The 18,400-nt window shown below is 52.6% G+C and overlaps 1 protein-coding gene across 1 annotated transcript in view; it reads left to right on the top strand.

Annotated features, from left to right (window-relative positions):
• Nucleotides 1–18,400, top strand: part of LOC134342228 (rootletin-like) — a gene marked incomplete at its 5' end in the record, with an annotated part of 160,362 nt that overhangs the window by 30,820 nt on the left and 111,142 nt on the right. The window contains 3 exons of the mRNA XM_063040194.1: nucleotides 916–1,012; nucleotides 15,266–15,364; nucleotides 16,053–16,208. Coding sequence (XP_062896264.1) covers nucleotides 916–1,012; nucleotides 15,266–15,364; nucleotides 16,053–16,208 — 352 coding nt within the window. The remainder of the gene's footprint in view (nucleotides 1–915; nucleotides 1,013–15,265; nucleotides 15,365–16,052; nucleotides 16,209–18,400) is intronic.

Below are 18,400 nucleotides of genomic sequence, written 5' to 3'. Positions count from 1 at the left end.
CGGTGGGGACGGGTCTGTCACTGTACAACACCGGGGTACGGTACCGGTGGGGACGGGTCTGTCACTGTGTGACACCGGGATACGGTACCGGTGGGGACGGGTCTGTCAGTGTATAACACCGGGGTACGGTACCGGTGGGGACGGGTCTGTCACTGTGTAACACCGGGGTACGGTACCGGTGGGGACGGGTCTGTCAGTGTGTAACACCGGGGTACGGTACCGGTGGGGACGGGTCTGTCACTGTACAACACCGGGGTACGGTACCGGTGGGGACGGGTCTGTCACTGTGTGACACCGGGATACGGTACCGGTGGGGACGGGTCTGTCGCTGCGCGAGGCCGGGGTACGGTACCGGTGGGGACGGGTCTGTCACTGTACCACACCGGGGTACGGTACCGGTGGGGACGGGTCTGTCAGTGTGTAACACCGGGGTACGGTACCGGTGGGGACGGGTCTGTCAGTGTATAACACCGGGGTACGGTACCGGTGGTGACGGGTCTGTCAGTGTATAACACCGGGATACGGTACCGGTGGGGACGGGTCTGTCAGTGTGTGACATCGGGGTACGGTACCGGTGGGGACGGGTCTGTCAGTGTATAACACCGGGGTACGGTACCGGTGGGGACGGGTCTGTCGCTGCGCGAGGCCGGGGTACGGTACCGGTGGGGACGGGTCTGTCAGTGTATAACACCGGGGTACGGTACCGGTGGGGACGGGTCTGTCAGTGTATAACACCGGGGTACGGTACCGGTGGGGACGGGTCTGTCACTGTACAACACCGGGGTACGGTACCGGTGGGGACGGGTCTGTCACTGTGTGACACCGGGATACGGTACCGGTGGGGACGGGCCTGTCACTGTTTTTGGGTTTGGGCCAATGGCGTATTTGAATTCTTCCTCCCCCTGCTTTTTCCAGGAACGCCGAGCTGTGTTTGAGGATTGGGGTGCTCGAAAACCAGGTCTCGGAGAAAACGAAGCAGATTGAAAACCTGGCCGATACCATCGAAACTTCTGTGAGTCCACACTGGTTTCCCTTCACTCTCTCCACCCCTCTCGTCTCTCCTCCCCCTTGTTCTGTCCCTCCTCCCCTTCGATCCTCGATCCTCCTTCCCCTCGTTCTGTCCCTCCTTCCCCTCTCTCTCTCCTCCTCTCCTTCCCCTCTCTGTGTCTGTCTGCCTCTCTCTCTTCCAGCTCCAAGACCCCCTCTGCCCTCCCCATGCATCTTTGCGCTGTTCGGTAAACGGTTCTGTTGGCGGCTGCAGACGCCCAATTTTTCCTGGTCGCTCAAGCCACCACGATTATTTCGATGGGCAAGCCCGACTTTGGCGCCCGTCTCGGGGCGGCGGGAGTGGAAAGCGAGGCTGGAATGTCGAAGTTTCGCCAGGCGCTGGTCAGACCACACTTGGAGAGTGTCAGAAGCTTTGACCCCCTTTCCTCAGCAAAGACGGACTGGTGTTGGAGAGGGTCCAGAGGGCGTGTTCCTGGGATTAATGGATGAGAGTGCGATAGAGTGGATGTGGAGAGGATGTTTCCTATGGTGGGGGAGTCCAGGACCAGAGGGCACCGATAGAGTGGATGTGGAGAGGATGTTTCCTATGGTGGGGGAGTCTAGGACCAGAGGACACAGAGAGAGTGGATGTGGAGGGGATGTTTCCTATAGTGCAGGAGTCTGGGACCAGAGGACACAGATAGAGTGGGTGTGGAGAGGATGTTTCCTGCAGTGGGGGAGTCTCGGACCAGAAGACACAGATTGAGTGGATGTGGAGAGGATGTTTCCTGTAGTGGGGGAGTCTAGGACCAGAGGACACAGATAGAGTCAATGTGGAGAGGATGTTTCCTATAGTGGGGGAGTCCAGGACCAGAGGACGCAGGTAGAGTGGATGTGGAGAGGATGTTTCCTATAGTGGGGGAGTCCAGGACCAGAGGACACAGATAGTGTGGATGTGGAGAGGATGTTTCCTATAGTGGGGGAGTCCAGGACCAGAGGAGACAGATAGAGTGGATGTGGAGAGGATGTTTCCTGTAGTGGGGGAGTCCAGGACCAGAGGACGCAGATAGAGTGGATGTGGAGAGGATGTTTCCTATAGTGGGGGAGTCCAGGACCAGAGGACACAGATAGAGTGGATGTGGAGAGGATGTTTCCTATAGTGGGGGGAGTCTAGGACCAGAGGACACAGATAGAGTGGGTGTGGAGAGGATGTTTTCTATAGTTGGGGGAGTCTAGGACCAGAGGACACAGATAGAGTGGATGTGGAGAGGATGTTTCCCATAGTGGGGGAGTCCAGGACCAGAGGACACAGATAGAGTGGATGTGGAGAGGATGTTTCCTGTTGTGGGGGAGTCCAGGACCAGAGAACACAGATAGAGTGGATGTGGAGAGGATGTTTCCTATAGTGGGGGAGTCTAGGACCAGAGGACACAGATAGAGTGGGTGTGGAGAGGATGTTTCCTATAGTGGGGGAGTCTAGGACCAGAGGACACAGATAGAGTGGATGTGGAGAGGATGTTTCCTGCAGTGGGGGAGTCTCGGACCAGAAGACACAGATTGAGTGGATGTGGAGAGGATGTTTCCTGTAGTGGGGGAGTCCAGGACCAGAGGACGCAGATAGAGTGGATGTGGAGAGGATGTTTCATATAGTGGGGGAGTCCAGGACCAGAGGACACAGATAGAGTGGATGTGGAGAGGATGTTTCCTATAGTGGGGGGAGTCTAGGACCAGAGGACACAGATAGAGTGGGTGTGGAGAGGATGTTTTCTATAGTTGGGGGAGTCTAGGACCAGAGGACACAGATAGAGTGGATGTGGAGAGGATGTTTCCCATAGTGGGGGAGTCCAGGACCAGAGGACACAGATAGAGTGGATGTGGAGAGGATGTTTCCTGTTGTGGGGGAGTCCAGGACCAGAGAACACAGATAGAGTGGATGTGGAGAGGATGTTTCCTATAGTGGGGGAGTCTAGGACCAGAGGACACAGATAGAGTGGGTGTGGAGAGGATGTTTCCTATAGTGGGGGAGTCTAGGACCAGAGGACACAGATAGAGTGGATGTGGAGAGGATGTTTCCTATAGTGGGGGAGTCTAGGACCAGAAGACACAGATTGAGTGGATGTGGAGAGGATGTTTCCTGTAGTGGGGGAGTCTAGGACCGGAGGACACAGATAGAGTCGATGTGGAGAGGATGTTTCCTATAGTGGGGGAGTCCAGGACCAGAGGACGCAGATAGAGTGGATGTGGAGAGGATGTTTCCTATAGTGGGGGAGTCCAGGACCAGAGGACACAGATAGAGTGGATGTGGAGAGGATGTTTCCTATAGTGGGGGAGTCGAGGACCAGAGGACACAGATAGAGTGGATGTGGAGAGGATGTTTCCTGTTTTGGGGGTGAGTCTAGGACCAGAGGACACAGATAGAGTGGATGTGGAGAGGATGTTTCCTGTAGTGGGGGGAGTCTAGGACCAGAGGACACAGATAGAGTGGACGTGGAGAAGGTGTTTCCTATAGTGGGGGAGTCTCGGACCAGAGGACACAGATAGAGTGGATGTGGAGAGGATGTTTCCTGTAGTGGGGGAGTCTAGGACCAGAGGACACAGATAGAGTGGATGTGGAGAGGATGTTTCCTGTAGTGGGGGAGTCTAGGACCAGAGGACCCAGATAGAGTGGTGTGGAGAGGATGTTTCCTGTAGTGGGCGAGTCTAGGACCAGAGGACACAGATGGAGTGGATGTGGAGAGGGTGTTTCCTGTAATGGGGGGAGTCTAGGACCAGAGGACACAGATAGAGTGGATGTGGAGAGGATGTTTCCTGTAGTGGGGGAGTCCAGGACCAGAGGACACAGATAGAGTGGATGTGGAGAGGATGTTTCCTGTTGTGGGGGAGTCTAGGACCAGAGGACACAGATAGAGTGGATGTGGAGAGGATGTTTCCTGTAGTGGGGGAGTCTAGGACCAGAGGACCCAGATAGAGTGGTGTGGAGAGGATGTTTCCTGTAGTGGGGGAGTCTAGGACCAGAGGACACAGATAGAGTGGATGTGTTAATGGTAATGCTCTTGGCAGTGTGGAGGATCAGAGGGAGCTTGGGGTCCGAGTCCATAGGACGCTCAAAGCAGGTTGACTCTGTGGTTAAGAAAGCGAATGGTGTATTGGCCTTCATCAATTATGGAATTGGATTTCGGAGCCGAGAGCTATATAGGACCCTGGTCAGACCCCACTTGGAGTACTGTGCTCAGTTCTGGTCGCCTCACTACAGGAACGACGTGGAAACCATAGAGAGGGTGCAGAGGAGATTTACAAGGATGTTACCTGGATTGGGGAGCGTGCCTCATGAGAATAGGTTGAGTGAACTCGGCCTTTTCTCCTTGGAGGGACGGAGGACGAGAGGTGACCTGATAGAGGTGTATAAGATGATGAGAGGCAGTGATTATGTGGATAGTCAGAGGCTTTTTCCCCAGGGCTGAAATGGTTGCCACAGGAGGGCACGGGTTTAAGGTGCTGGGGAGTAGGTACAGAGGAGATGTCAGGGGTGAGTTTTTTACTCAGAGTGGTGAGTGCGTGGAACGGGCTGCTGGCGACGGTGGTGGAGGCGGAAACGATAGGGTCTTTTAAGAGACTCATAGGTAGGTACATGGTGATTAGAAAGATAGAGGGCTATGCGGTAGGGAAATTCTAGGCAGTCTCTCGAGTAGGTCACATGGTCGATAGACAATAGGTGCAGGAGTGTTGGGTACAGGGTCGGGACGTCCTGTGGAAGCTGTGTAAGATATTGGCCAGGTCCAATCTGGAGAATGACGGGCAGGTCTCGTCACCTCCCCACGGGAGAGATGTCGACAGGATTGAAAGAGTGCAGAGGCAATTTACTGGGACTTGTGGACCTGTGTTATAAGGGCTTTATTCTTTGCAGCGGGTATAAACCAGGGGATATTTGATGGGGGTGCACAATATTGAGAATTGCCAGATCAGACCGTGACGCAAATGGACCAGGCCGACCAGTCCCCGTCCGCCCGGGATTGTCCCGTTTCCTGTCCGTGTCCTTCTCCGTGTGTTGTTCCTCCGACAGCTCCTTCCACAGACAGACCGCCCTCTGGGCCCCAATGAAACCTCTCACCCAGAAGCTGTCCCCTCTAGTTTTAGGTTCCCCGCCCTAGACAATAGAGAACAGACAGTAGGTGCAGGAGTAGGCCATTCGGCCCTTCGAGCTAGCACCACCATTCACTGTGATCGTGGCTCGTCATCCACAATCAGTACCCCGTTCCTGCCTTATCCCCCCATATCCCTTGACTCCGCTGTCATTAAGAGCTCCATCTAACTCTTTCTTGAAAGCAGCCAGAGAATTGGCCTCCACAGCCGTCTGGGGCAGAGCATTCCACATATCCACCACTCTCTGGGTGAAAAAAGTTTTTCCTCAACTCCGTTCTAAAAGGCCTGCCCCTTATTCTCAAACTGTGGCCCGTGGTTCTGGACTCCCCCAACATCGAGAACATGTTTCCTGCCTCCAGCGTGCCCAATCCCTTAATAATCTTATATGTTTCAATCAGAGCCCCTCTCATCCTTCTAAATTCCAGTGTATACATTTGTGTTAGTCTTCACGGTGGAGGACATGTCCAATATGCCAAGGAAGGCTGTTATGGACGAAATCGGAGGTGAAGACCTCGATAAAATCACTGAAGAGACAGTGATGAGAAAACTAGAGGGTCTGAAGGTAGATACGTCCCCTGGTCCTGATGGGATGCATCCTAGGGTGCTGAAGGAACTGGTGGAGGTTATAGTCGACGCGTTTGTGATCATTTATCAAAACTCTCTCGACTCTGGGCAGGTCCCGGCAGATTGGAAGACAGCGAATGTCACTCCACTCTTTAAAAAAAGGTTGTAGGCAAAAGATGGGCAACTAAAGGCCAGTTAGCTTAACATCTGCAGTCGGGGAAATGCTTGAAGCTGTCATTAAGGGAGAAATAGTGAAATATTTAGAAACGAGTGGTTCCATTAGACAGACGCAGCATGGATTCAGAAAGGGCAGGTCCTGTTTGACAAGCTTACTGGAGTTCTTTGAGGACATAATGAGTGCAGTGGATAGAGGGGAACGGGTGGATGTCGTATACTTGGATTTCCAGAAGGCGTTCGATAAGGTGCCGCACAAGAGACTTATAAATGAGATGTGGGGTGCATGGAGTCGGAGGAAGTGTATTAGCATGGATAGTGGATTGGTTAACCGATAGAAGGCGGAGAGTTGGTATAAATGGGTTCCCCGCCCTAGACAATAGAGAACAGACAGTAGGTGCAGGAGTAGGCCATTCGGCCCTTCGAGCCAGCACCGCCATTCACTGTGATCATGGCTGATCATCCACAGTCAGTACCCTGTTCCTGCCTTATCCCCAGAACCTTTGACTCCGCTATCTTTAAGAACTCGATCCATCTCTTCCTTGAAAACATCCAGACACTTGGCCTCCACAGCCTTCTGGGGCAGAGCATTCCATATATCCACCACTCTCCGGGTGAAAAAGTTTTTCCTCAACTCCGTTCCAAATGGCCTACCCCTTATTCTGAAACTGTGGCCTCTGGTTCTGGACTCACCCATCAGCGGGAACATGCTTCCTGCCTCCAGCGTGTCCAATCCCTTAATAATCTTATATGTTTCAATCAGAGCCCCTCTCAGCCTTCCAAATTCCAGAGTATACAAGCCCAGTCGCTCCGATCTTTCAACATATGACAGTCCCGCCATCCCGGGAATTAACCTTGTGAACCTACGCTGCACTCCCTCAATAGCAAGAATGTCCTTCCTCAAATTTGGAGATCAAAACTGCTCACAGTACTCCAGGTGTGGTCTCACCAGGGCCCTGTACAGCTGCAGAAGGACCTCTTTGCTCTTATACTCAATTCCCCTTGTTATGAAGGCCAGCATACCATTAGCTTTCTTCACTGCCTGCTGTACCTGCATGCTTGCTTTCAGTGACTGATGTACAAGAATACCTAGAACTCGTTGTGCTTCCCCTTTTCCGAACTTGACTCCATTTAGATAATGATCTGCCTTCCCGTTCTTACCACCAAAGTGGATAACCTCACATTTATCCACATTAAACTGCATCTGCCATGCATCTGCCCACTCACCCAGCCTGTCCAAGTCACCCTGCATTCTCATAACATCCTCCTCACATATCACACTGCCTCCCAGCTTTGTGTCAACTGCAAATTTAGGTGAATTGTTCAGGTGGTGTTCAGTGTCCGTTCAGGAATCGGACAGCCGAGAGGAAGAAACTGTTCCTGAATTGCTGGGTGTGGGCCCAGTACTTACCTCCAATCACCTTCAAATTATCCTGTGTCTTATCTACCATTCCCGCCCTGGGGAAAGGTCTCTGGCTGTCCATTCGATCTGTGCCTCTTATCGTCTCGTAGACATTCATGGAGTCACCTCTCATCCGTTATTGCTCTGACACGTTCTCTAATCCAGGCAGCATCCTGGTGAATCTCCTCTACACCCTCTCTCATCCAGCAGCATCCTGGTGAATCTCCTCTACACCCTTTCTAATCCAGCAGCATCCTGGTCAATCTCCTCTACACCCTCTCTAATCCAGCAGCATCCTGGTCAATCTCCTCTACACCCTCTCTAATCCAGCAGCATCCTGGTGAATCTCCTCTGCACCCTCTCTAATCCAGGCAGCATCCTGGTGAATCTCCTCTACACCCTCTCTAATCCAGCAGCATCCTGGTGAATCTCCTCTGCACCCTCTCTAATCCAGCAGCATCCTGGTGAATCTCCTCTGCACCCTCTCTAATCCAGGCAGCATCCTGGTGAATCTCCTCTACACCCTCTCTAATCCAGGCAGCACCCTGGTGAATCTCCTCTGCACCCTCTCTAATCCAGGCAGCACCCTGGTGAATCTCCTCTGCACCCTCTCTAATCCAGGCAGCATCCTGGTGAATCTCCTCTACACCCTCTCTAATCCAGGCAGCATCTTGCTGAATCTCCTCTGCACCCTCTCTAATCCAGGCAGCATCCTGGTGAATCTCCTCTACACCCTCTCTAATCCAGGCAGCATCTTGCTGAATCTCCTCTGCACCCTCTCTAATCCGGGCAGCACCGTGGTGAATCTCCTCTGCACCCTCTCTAATCCGGGCAGCACCCTGGTGAATCTCCTCTGCACCCTCTCTAATCCGGGCAGCACCCTGGTGAATCTCCTCTGCACCCTCTCTAATCCAGGCAGCATCCCGGTAAATCTCCTCTGCACCCTCTCTAATCCAGGCAGCATCCTGGTGAATCTCCTCTGCACCCTCTCTAATCCGGGCAGCACCCTGGTGAATCTCCTCTGCACCCTCTCTAATCCAGGCAGCACCCTGGTGAATCTCCTCTACACCCTCTCTAATCCAGGCAGCACCCTGGTGAATCTCCTCTACACCCTCTCTAATCCAGGCAGCACCCTGGTGAATCTCCTCTGCACCCTCTCTAATCCAGGCAGCATCCTGGTGAATCTCCTCTGCTCCCTCTCTAATCCAGGCAGCATCCTGGTGAATCTCCTCTGCACCCTCTCTAATCCAGGCAGCACTCTGATGAATCTCCTCTACACCCTCTCTAATCCGGGCAGCATCCTGGTGAATCTCCTCTACACCCTCTCTAATCCAGGCAGCATCCTGGTGAATCTCCTCTGCACCCTCTCTAATCCGGGCAGCACCCTGGTGAATCTCCTCTACACCCTCTCCAATCCAGGCAGCATCCTGGTGAATCTCCTCTGCACCCTCTCTAATCCGGGCAGCACCCTGGTGAATCTCCTCTGCACCCTCTCTAATCCAGGCAGCATCCTGGTGAATCTCCTCTGCTCCCTCTCTAATCCAGGCAGCATCCTGGTGAATCTCCTCTGCACCCTCTCTAATCCAGGCAGCATCCCGGTAAATCTCCTCTACACGCTCTCTAATCCAGGCAGCATCCCGGTGAATCTCCTCTGCACCCTCTCTAATCCAGGCAGCGTCCCGGTGAATCTCCTCTGCACCCTCTCTAATCCAGGCAGCATCCTGGTCAATCTCCTCTGCACCCTCTCTAATCCAGGCAGCATCATGGTGAATCTCCTCTGCATCTTCTCTAATCCAGGTAGCATCCCGGTCAATCTCCTCTGCACCCTCTCTAATCCAGGCAGTGTCCCGGTGAATCTCCTCTGCACCCTCTCTAATCCAGGCAGCTTCCTGGTGAATCTCCTCTGCACCCTCTCTAATCCAGGCAGCATCCTGGTGAATCTCCTCTGCACCCTCTCTAATCCAGGCGGCATCCTGGTGAATCTCCTCTCCACCCTCTCTAATCCTGGCAGCTTCCTGGTTAATCTCCTCTGTACCCTCTCTAATCCTGGCAGCATCCCGATGAATCTCCTCGGCACCCTCTCCAATCTGGACAGCATTCTGGTGAATCTCCTCTACACCCTCTCTAATCCCAGCAGCATCCTGGTTAATCTCCTCTGCACCCTCTCTAATCCAGGCAGCATCCTGGTGAATCTCCTCTGCACCCTCTCTAATCCAGGCGGCATCCTGGTGAATCTCCTCTGCACCCTCTCTAATCCAGGCAGCATCCCGGTGAATCTCCTCTGCACCCTCTCTAATCCAGGGCACACCCTGCTGAATCTCCTCTGCACCCTCTCTAATCCAGGCAGCATCCTGGTGAATCTCCTCTGCACCCTCTCTAATCCAGGCAGCATCCTGGTGAATCTCCTCTGCACCCTCTCTAATCCAGGCAGCATCCTGGTGAATCTCCTCTGCACCCTCTCTAAATCTCCCCGTAATGAGGTGACCAGAACTGGACACAATATTGCAAAGCTGCGTGGGCGACCATGACTGCCTCGTCTCTCCGACCTCAGTCCCCTGACCAATGGAGGCCAACATACCCAACGCCTCGTGAGCCGGCCTGTCGACTCTGGGGGGATCCCTGGACTGCTGAGGGTCCCGCCGTCGACCCCGAGCTCCGCCCTCCAGTTCAGCCCCCTTAAAGTTCTCACCCTTCACCCTTAACCCATGACCTCTCGTCTCACCCACCCTCAGTGGAAAAAGCCTGCTTGCATTTACCCTATCAATACCCCTCAGAATTTTGTGCACCTCTATCACTTCAATCTTGTATGATCCAAGGGATAAAAAAGTCAAGATTCAAGTTTAGTTTATAACCATATAACAATTACAGCACGGAAACAGGCCATCTCGGCCCTTCTAGTCCGTGCCGAACTCTTACTCTCACCTAGTCCCACCGACCTGCACTCAGCCCATGACCCTCCAATCCTTTCCTGTCCGTATATCTGTCCAATTTAACTTCAAACGACAACATCGAACCTGCCTCGACCACTTCTCGCTCCACACAGCTACCACTCTCTGAGTAAAGAAGTTCCCCCTTGTGTTACCCTAAACTTTTGCCCCCTAACTCTCAACTCATGTCCTCTTGTTTGAATCTCCCCTACTCTCAATGGAAAAAGCCTATCCACGTCAACTCTATCTATCCCCCTCATAATTTTAAATACCTCTATCAAGTCCCCCCTCAACCTCCTACGCTCCAAAGAATACAGACCCAACTTGTTCAACCTTTCTCTGTAACTTAGGTGATGAAACCCAGGTGACGTCCTAGTAAATCTACTAAATTTTCAAAGAGTGCCAGACATCCCACCTCTCCTGGAAGTTCCGGGAGTCTCCTGCATATTGATAGCGGCTTCCTGATGCCCGGAAATTATATACGGTGTCCTGGAAATCGATTTTTCTGACAGAGAGATAGAGATAGAAAGAGAGAGAGTGAGAGAGAGAGAGAGAGAGAGGGAGAGGGAGGGAGGGAGAGAGAGAGAGAAAAAAAATGAATGAATGAATGAATCCTGATTGGTCTCTCTGCGTGCTAAGTAGACCTATCAGTTTTCTCTGTGGGCGGGCTTTACAGCCGACCTCAAAAATAACGACAGTGTTGTTCGTTGCACTCGTTTGCAACAGTAACTTTTCTACTGCCCGTGGTGGGTTAAAATGTGAACGACACGTTGAGGTGAATTTAAAAGGTATCATTCGTTCATTAGCGTAGCTAATGTTATTGAAACTAGCTGGCTAGTCGCTAAGGAGCTGCTCTATTGATGTCCTACGTGATGAGGCCAAACTCCCTGTAGACTTCCTTACAGTTGTAATAGAATAAACATGATAATATAATATGTTAAATTATGTGGACGCTCAGTCCTCTTTTATTGTCATTTGGTAATGCACGCATTAAGAAATGATACAATATTCCTCCGGTGTGATATCACAGAAACACAGGACAGACGAAGACTGAAAAACTAACAAAAACCATATAATTATAAGATATAGTTACAACAGTGCATCGATACCATAACTTGATGAAGTCCGTGAGCACAGTAAAAAGTTCAAAGTCTCTCAAATGTCCCACATCTCACGCAGACGGGAGAAGGAAGAAAAACTCTCCCTGCCGTGCCCGACCACGGTCCGACTCTGAGTCCGTCCGAAAACTTCGAGCTCTCCGACACCGAGTACCGAGCGCCATCTCGGTCCGAACGATGCGACCTCCATCTCGGTGGCCAACAGCAGGCAAAGCCGGGGATTTTGAGGCCTTCCCTCCGGAAGGTTCCCGACCGCGCGGTAACGACAGCAGCGAACGAGCGTTTCGGAAATTTCTCCAGATGTCCCTCTGTGCTCTCACGTCCGTCTCCATCAGATCAGAATCGTCCACGGCCCCTATTTAATGGATACGATATCAGATCGTTTTTGAGACTTTTTTTACTGTGCCCATGATCTGTTCTTTATCAAATTATGGTATTGCTTTGCACTGTTGTAACTATATGTTATAATTATATGGTTTTTGTCAGTTTTTTCTCAGTCTTGGTCTGCCCTGTGTTTCTGTGATATCGTTCTGGAGGAACATTATATCATTTCTTAATGCATGCATTACTAAATGACAATAAAGGAGGACTGAGTGTCCTCATAATCTAACCTAATTCTTCACGGAGAGGCTGCGCATTAAAATTAGTGCATATTTTAATGTCACACTTTCTGCATATCCCCAACTTGGTTTACAGATTAGACAAAATCACTAAACAAAACATACACCCTTGGGGGGGTTGGGTGGAATTTGGGGTTTATTAAACTCCGCTCAACCACAGCGAGAGGTATTCACACGACTGACTTAACCGGCAGTCAACTGCTGCAGGGCAACTCTGGAACAGTTCTTAAAAGGGTAAATTCGAAAACGGTTCTTAAAGTGGTAAATCGGAAAGTCCAAGTGATTTGCGCAGGCAAGGAGGAGAGACTTCTCTGGAGAAGGATTTCTTCGGAGGCGTTACGTTACTGCTGAGGCTCTGAAGGATTCACGACGAAGAAAGTGAAACGGCTGAGAGGAACTGACCTTTTCCCTGCGAGTGAACACTGCACAGACTTCTCTGCTGTTGCAGGACTTATATCAGAACACAGATAGAACATAGAATAGTACAACACAGTACAGGCCCTTCGGCCCACAATGTTGTGCCGACTCTCAAACCCTGCCTCCCATATAAAACCCTCACCTTAAATTCCTCCATAAACCTGTCTAGTAGTCTCTTAAACTTCACTAGTGTATCTGCCTCCACCACTGACTCAGGCAGTGCATTCCACGCACCAACCACTCTCTGAGTAAAAAACCTTCCTCTAATATCCCCCTTGAACTTCTCACCCCTTACCTTAAAGCCATGTCCTCTTGTATTGAGCAGTGGTGCCCTGGGGAAGAGGCGCTGGCTATCCACTCTATCTATTCCTCTTATTATCTTGTACACCTCTATCATGTCTCCTCTCATCCTCCTTCTCTCGAAAGAGTAAAGCCCTAGCTCCCTTAACCTCTGATCATAATGCATACTCGCTAAACCAGGCAGCATCCTGGTAAATCTCCCCTGTACCCTTTCCAATGCTTCCACATCCTTCCTATAGTGAGGCGACCAGAACTGGACACAGTACTCCAAGTGTGGCCTAACCAGAGTTTTATAGAGTTGCATCATTACCTCGCGACTCTTAAACTCTATCCCTCGACTTATACGCAAACAATAGGGATTCTGCAGATGCTGGAAATTCAAGCAACACACATCAAAGTTGCTGGTGAACGCAGCAGGCCAGGCAGCATCTCTAATTCCACATCCCATTCCCATTCTGATATGTCTATCCACGGCCTCCTCTACTGTGAAGATGAAGCCACACTCAGGTTGGAGGAACAACACCTTATATTCCGTCTGGGTAGCCTCCAACCTGATCGCATGAACATCGACTTCTCTAACTTCCGCTAAGGCCCCACCTCCCCCTCGTACCCCATCTGTTATTTATTTTTATACACACATTCTTTCTCTCTCTCTCCTTTTTCTCCCTCTGTCCCTCTGACTATACCCCTTGCCCATCCTCTGGGATTTTTCCCCCACTCCCCCTTTTCCCTCTCCCTGGGCCTCCCATCCCATGATCTTTTCATATCCCTTTTATCAATCACCTGTCCAGCTCTCGGCTCCATCCCTCCCCCTCTTGTCCTCTTCTATCATTTCGGATCTCCCCCTCCCCCTCCCACTTTCAAATCTCTTACTAGCTCTTCCTTCAGTTAGTCCTGACGAAGGGTCTCGGCCCGAAACGTCGACTGCACCTCTTCCTAGAGATGCTGCCTGGCCTGCTGCGTTCACCAGCAACTTTGATGTGTGTTGGTTGTATTAATTCATTTTTGGATCTATTCAAAGAGGATAGACTGATGTCTTTTGAACAATTAGTTGATGAATATTCTCTTTCTTACTCACACTTTTTACAATACCTTCAAGTTGAGACAGTCCTTACAAAAATATTTCAGTGATTTTCCTTACATTTTGGATGCTGACCTGTTAGATACTATTTTGAGTATGAACCCTTCGGTGAAAAATTTCTAATTTACTATTACAATGGGATAAGCATCCTTTATTTAAGATTAAACAGGATTGGGAAAAGGAACTTAATTTGACTTTTATGACGGAGGATTGGACGCGGATTCTGAAGCTGGTTAACTCTTCTTCGATCCGTGCTAGTTATTCACTGATTCAATTTAAAATTGTACATCGTTACCATTTGACGACGGAGAGTTTGTCTAAAATATTCCCTAGCGTTGATAGTTATTGTGATAGATGTAAAACTGAGACAGCTACACTATCACACATGTTTTGGACCTGTTCTATGCTGGGACAGTTCTAAAGTCAGTTTTTTTCGACTATTTCTAAAGCACTTAAAATTAATTTACAACCTAACAGATTAACTGTGCTTTTTGGAATCGTTCCTCAAAATATCCCTGGTATCTCTTTGTCTGACCAACATGTTATTGCATTTGTTACATTGCCATAGTTGGATGCATCAGCAAGGGAGATGAGGCTGAGTACAGGGCTACGGTAGGAAACTTTGTCATATGGTGTGAGCAGAATTATCTGCAGCTTAATGTGAAAAAGACTAAGGAGCTGGTGGTAGACCTGAGGAGAGCTAAGGTACCGGTGACCCCTGTTTCCATCCAGGGGGTCAGTGTGGACATGGTGGAGGATTACAAATACCTGGGGATACGAATTGACAATAAACTGGATTGGTTAAAGAACACTGAGGCTGTCTACAAGAAGGGTCAGAGCCGTCTCTATTTCCTGAGGAGACTGAGGTCCTTTAACATCTGCCGGACGATGCTGAGGATGTTCTACGAGTCTGTGGTGGCCAGTGCGATCATGTTTGCTGTTGTGTGCTGGGGCAGCAGGCTGAGGGTAGCAGACACCAACAGAATCAACAAACTCATTCGTAAGGCCAGTGATGTTGTGGGGATGGAACTGGAATCTCTGACGGTGGTGTCTGAAAAGAGGATGCTGTCTAAGTTGCATGCCATCTTGGACAATGTCTCCCATCCACTACATAATGTACTGGTTGGGCACAGGAGTACATTCAGCCAGAGACTCATTCCACCGAGATGCAACACAGAGCGTCATAGGAAGTCATTCCTGCCCGTGGCCATCAAACTTTACAACTCCTCCCTTGGAGGGTCAGACACCCTGAGGCAATAGGCTGGTCCTGGACTTATTTCCTGGCATAATTTATAATCTACACATTACTATTTAATTATCATTTTATGTTGCTGTATTTATACCCTACTCCTGGTTGGGGCAACTGTAACGAACATCAATTTCCCTCGTGAGGGTCTCGCCTGTGCTCGGTTCCCTCACCTCGGACGGGTTGGTGGGGCGGGGGGGGGAGGGTGTTCAGTGGGACGTGGGTTGGCGCTGGGAGCGTGGTGTGCGTTAAATGAAGCAGATTCTCTCTCCCCACCCTCCCTCTGCAGGAGAGCCACAGGCAGAGGATCCAGGAGGAGCTGTCGGAGGCCGCAGAGCTGCGCGGGACCCTGGCCGACCTCCAGCGCTCCCTCCGCCACGTCGCGCAGGTACCCGTCACGGTCCGAGGGGTTCGGCGGGCGGGTGCTGGGGGGAGGAGAGGGAGGGTGGGGAGGTGGGGAGAAGTGGGGATTTGGGGGCTGTGGCCGGGAGATTGGGAGGTTGGGGGTGGTGGGGGGAGGTTGGTCGAAGGTAGGTGGGGGGGGGGATAGTTTCAGAAAGGCCGCAGGATTCTCAACGTGGGATCTTTCCGTGCGGAGACCAGGAAAGTGATGTGGCCAACTAATGCTTTATCTCTCTCTCTCTCTCTCTCTCTCTCTCTCTCTCTCTCTCTCTCTCTCTCTCTCTCTCTCTCTCTCTCTCTCTCTCTCTCTCTCTCTCTCTCTCTCTGTCTCTGTCTCTCTCTCTCTCTCTCTCCCTGTCTCTCTCTCTCTCCCTGTCTCTCTCTCTCTCTCTCTCTCCCTCTCCCTCTCCCTCTCCCTCTCCCTCTCTCTCTCCCTCTCCCTCTCTCTCTCCCTCTCCCTCTCTCTCTCTCTCTCTCTCTCTCTCTCTCTCTCTCTCTCTCTCCTCTCTCTCTCTCTCTCTCTCTCTCTCTCTCTCTCTCTGTCTCCCTCTCTCTCTCTCTCTCTCTCTCTCTCTCTCTCTCTCTCTCTCTCTCTCTCTCTCTCTCTCTCTCTCTCTCTCTCTCTCTCTCTCTCTCTCTCTGTCCCCATCTCATTCCCCTGCCCCTCTCGTCAGACCCTCCTTTCAGACAGTCCGTCCCCGCAGTCGCTTCCCGATCTGACGTCCCAGACGGGAGACGGTGGTCTGGACGAGACCCAGCTTTTCACGGCCATCCCAGCCCTCGTCTCCGCCATCCAGACTGGCCTCCTGAGCAAGAACTCTCTAGTCGAGGTGAGACCTTTATTCATCGCGTGCAGATACCTCTGTATCCCCCCGGATCAGACCCACACACACCGGGAGCACCGTGCACAGTTCCCGTCTCCGTATCCCCCCCGGGTCAGACCCACACACACCGGGAGCACCGTGCACAGTTCCCGTCTCCGTATCCCCCCCGGGTCAGACCCACACACACCGGGAGCACCGTGCAGAGTTCCCCTCTCCGTGTCCCCCCGGGTCAGTCCCACACACACTGGGAGCACCGTGCACAGTTCCCGTCTCTGTATCCCCCTGGGTCAGACCCACACACACCGGGAGCACCGTGCACACTTCCCGTCTCCGTATCCCCCCTGGGTCAGACCCACACACACCGGGAACACCGTGCACAGTTCCCGTCTCCGTATCCCCCCGGATCAGACCCACACACACCGGGAGCACCGTGCACAGTTCCCGTCTACGTATCCCCCCGGATCAGACCCACACACAGCGGGAGCACCGTGCACAGTTCCCCTCTCCGTATCCCCCCGGATCAGACCCACACACACCGGGAGCACCATGCACAGTTCCCGTCTCCGTATCCCCTCTGGCTCAGACCCACACACAGAGGGAGCACCGTGCACAGTTCCCGTCTCCGTATCCCCCCTGGGTCAGACCCACACACACCGGGAGCACCGTGCACAGTTCCCATCTCCGTATCCGCCCCCCTGGGTCAGACCCACACACACCGGGAGCACCATGCACAGTTCCGGTCTCCGTATCCCCCCTGGGTCAGACCAAGACACACTGGGAGCACAGTACACAGTTCCTGTCTCCTTATTCCCCCGGGTCAGACCCACACACATCGGGAGCACTGTGCACAATTCCTGTCTCCGTATCCCCCTGGGTCAGACTCACACACACCGGGAGCACCGTGCACAGTTCCCATCTCCGTATCCCCCCCCCCCCCCCAGGGTCAGACCCACACACACAGGGAGCATCGTGCACAGTTCCCCTCTCCGTATCCCCCCTGGGTAAGACCCACACACACCGGGAGCACCGTGTACAGTTCCCGTCTCTGTAAACCCCCCTGGCTCAGACCCACACTCACCGGGAGCACCGTGCATAGTTCCCGTCTCCGTATCCCCCCCTGGGTCAGACCCACACACACCGGAACACCGTGCACAGTTCCCGTCTCCGTATCCCCCCTGGGTCAGACCCACACACACAGGGAGTGCCGTGGACAGTTCAGGTCTCCGTATCCCCCCCAGTCAGATCCACACACACCGGGAGCACCGTGCACAGTTCCCATCTCCATATCCCCCCTTGGCTGAGACCCACACACACAGGGAGCATCGTGCACAGTTCCCGTCTCCGTATCCCCCCTGTGTCAGACCAACACCCACCGGGAGCACCGTGGACAGTTCCCGTCACTGTAAACCCCCCTGGGTCAGACCCACACCCACCGGGAGCACCGTGCACAGTTCCCGTCACCGTATCCCTCCTGGGTCAGACCCACACACATTGGGAGTACCGTGCACAGTTCCCGTCTCCGTATCCCCCCTGGGTCAGACCCACACACACAGGGAGCACCGTGTACAGTTCCTGTCTCTTTAAACCCCGCTGCGTCAGACCAAGACACACCGGGAGCACAGTACACAGTTCCTGTCTCCGTATCCCCCCGGGTCAGACCCACACACTGGGAGCACCGTGTACAGTTCCCGTCTCCGTTTCCCCACTGGGTCAGACCCACACACAGGGAGCATCGTGCACAGTTCCCGTCTCCGTATCCCCCCTTGGCTCAGACCCACACACACAGGGAGCACCGTGCACAGTTCCCGTCTCCGTATCCCCACTGGGTCAGACAAACACCCACCGGGAGCACCGTGCACAGTTCCCGTCTCCGTATCCCCCCGAGGTCAGACCCACTCACCGGGAGCACCGTGCACAGTTCCCGTCTCCGTATCCCCCCCTTGGTCAGACCCACACACACAGGGAGCACCGTGTACAGTTCCCATCTCCGTATCCCCCCTGGGTCAGACCCACACACACCGGGAGCACCGTGCACAGTTCCCGTCTCCGTATCCCCCCTGGGTCAGAGCCACACACACCGGGAGCACCGTGCACAGTTCCTGTCTCCGTATTCCCCTGGGTGAGACCCACACACACAGGGAACTCAGTGCACAATTCCCGTCTCCGTATCCCCCCGGTTCAGACCCACACACACCGGG

The sequence above is a fragment of the Mobula hypostoma genome, unplaced genomic scaffold, assembly GCF_963921235.1.
Source record: "Mobula hypostoma unplaced genomic scaffold, sMobHyp1.1 scaffold_142, whole genome shotgun sequence".
Taxonomy (NCBI): Eukaryota; Metazoa; Chordata; class Chondrichthyes; order Myliobatiformes; family Myliobatidae; genus Mobula; species Mobula hypostoma.
The sequence above is the reverse complement of the archived record's forward strand: the minus strand, read 5'-3'. Positions and strand labels throughout refer to the sequence as shown.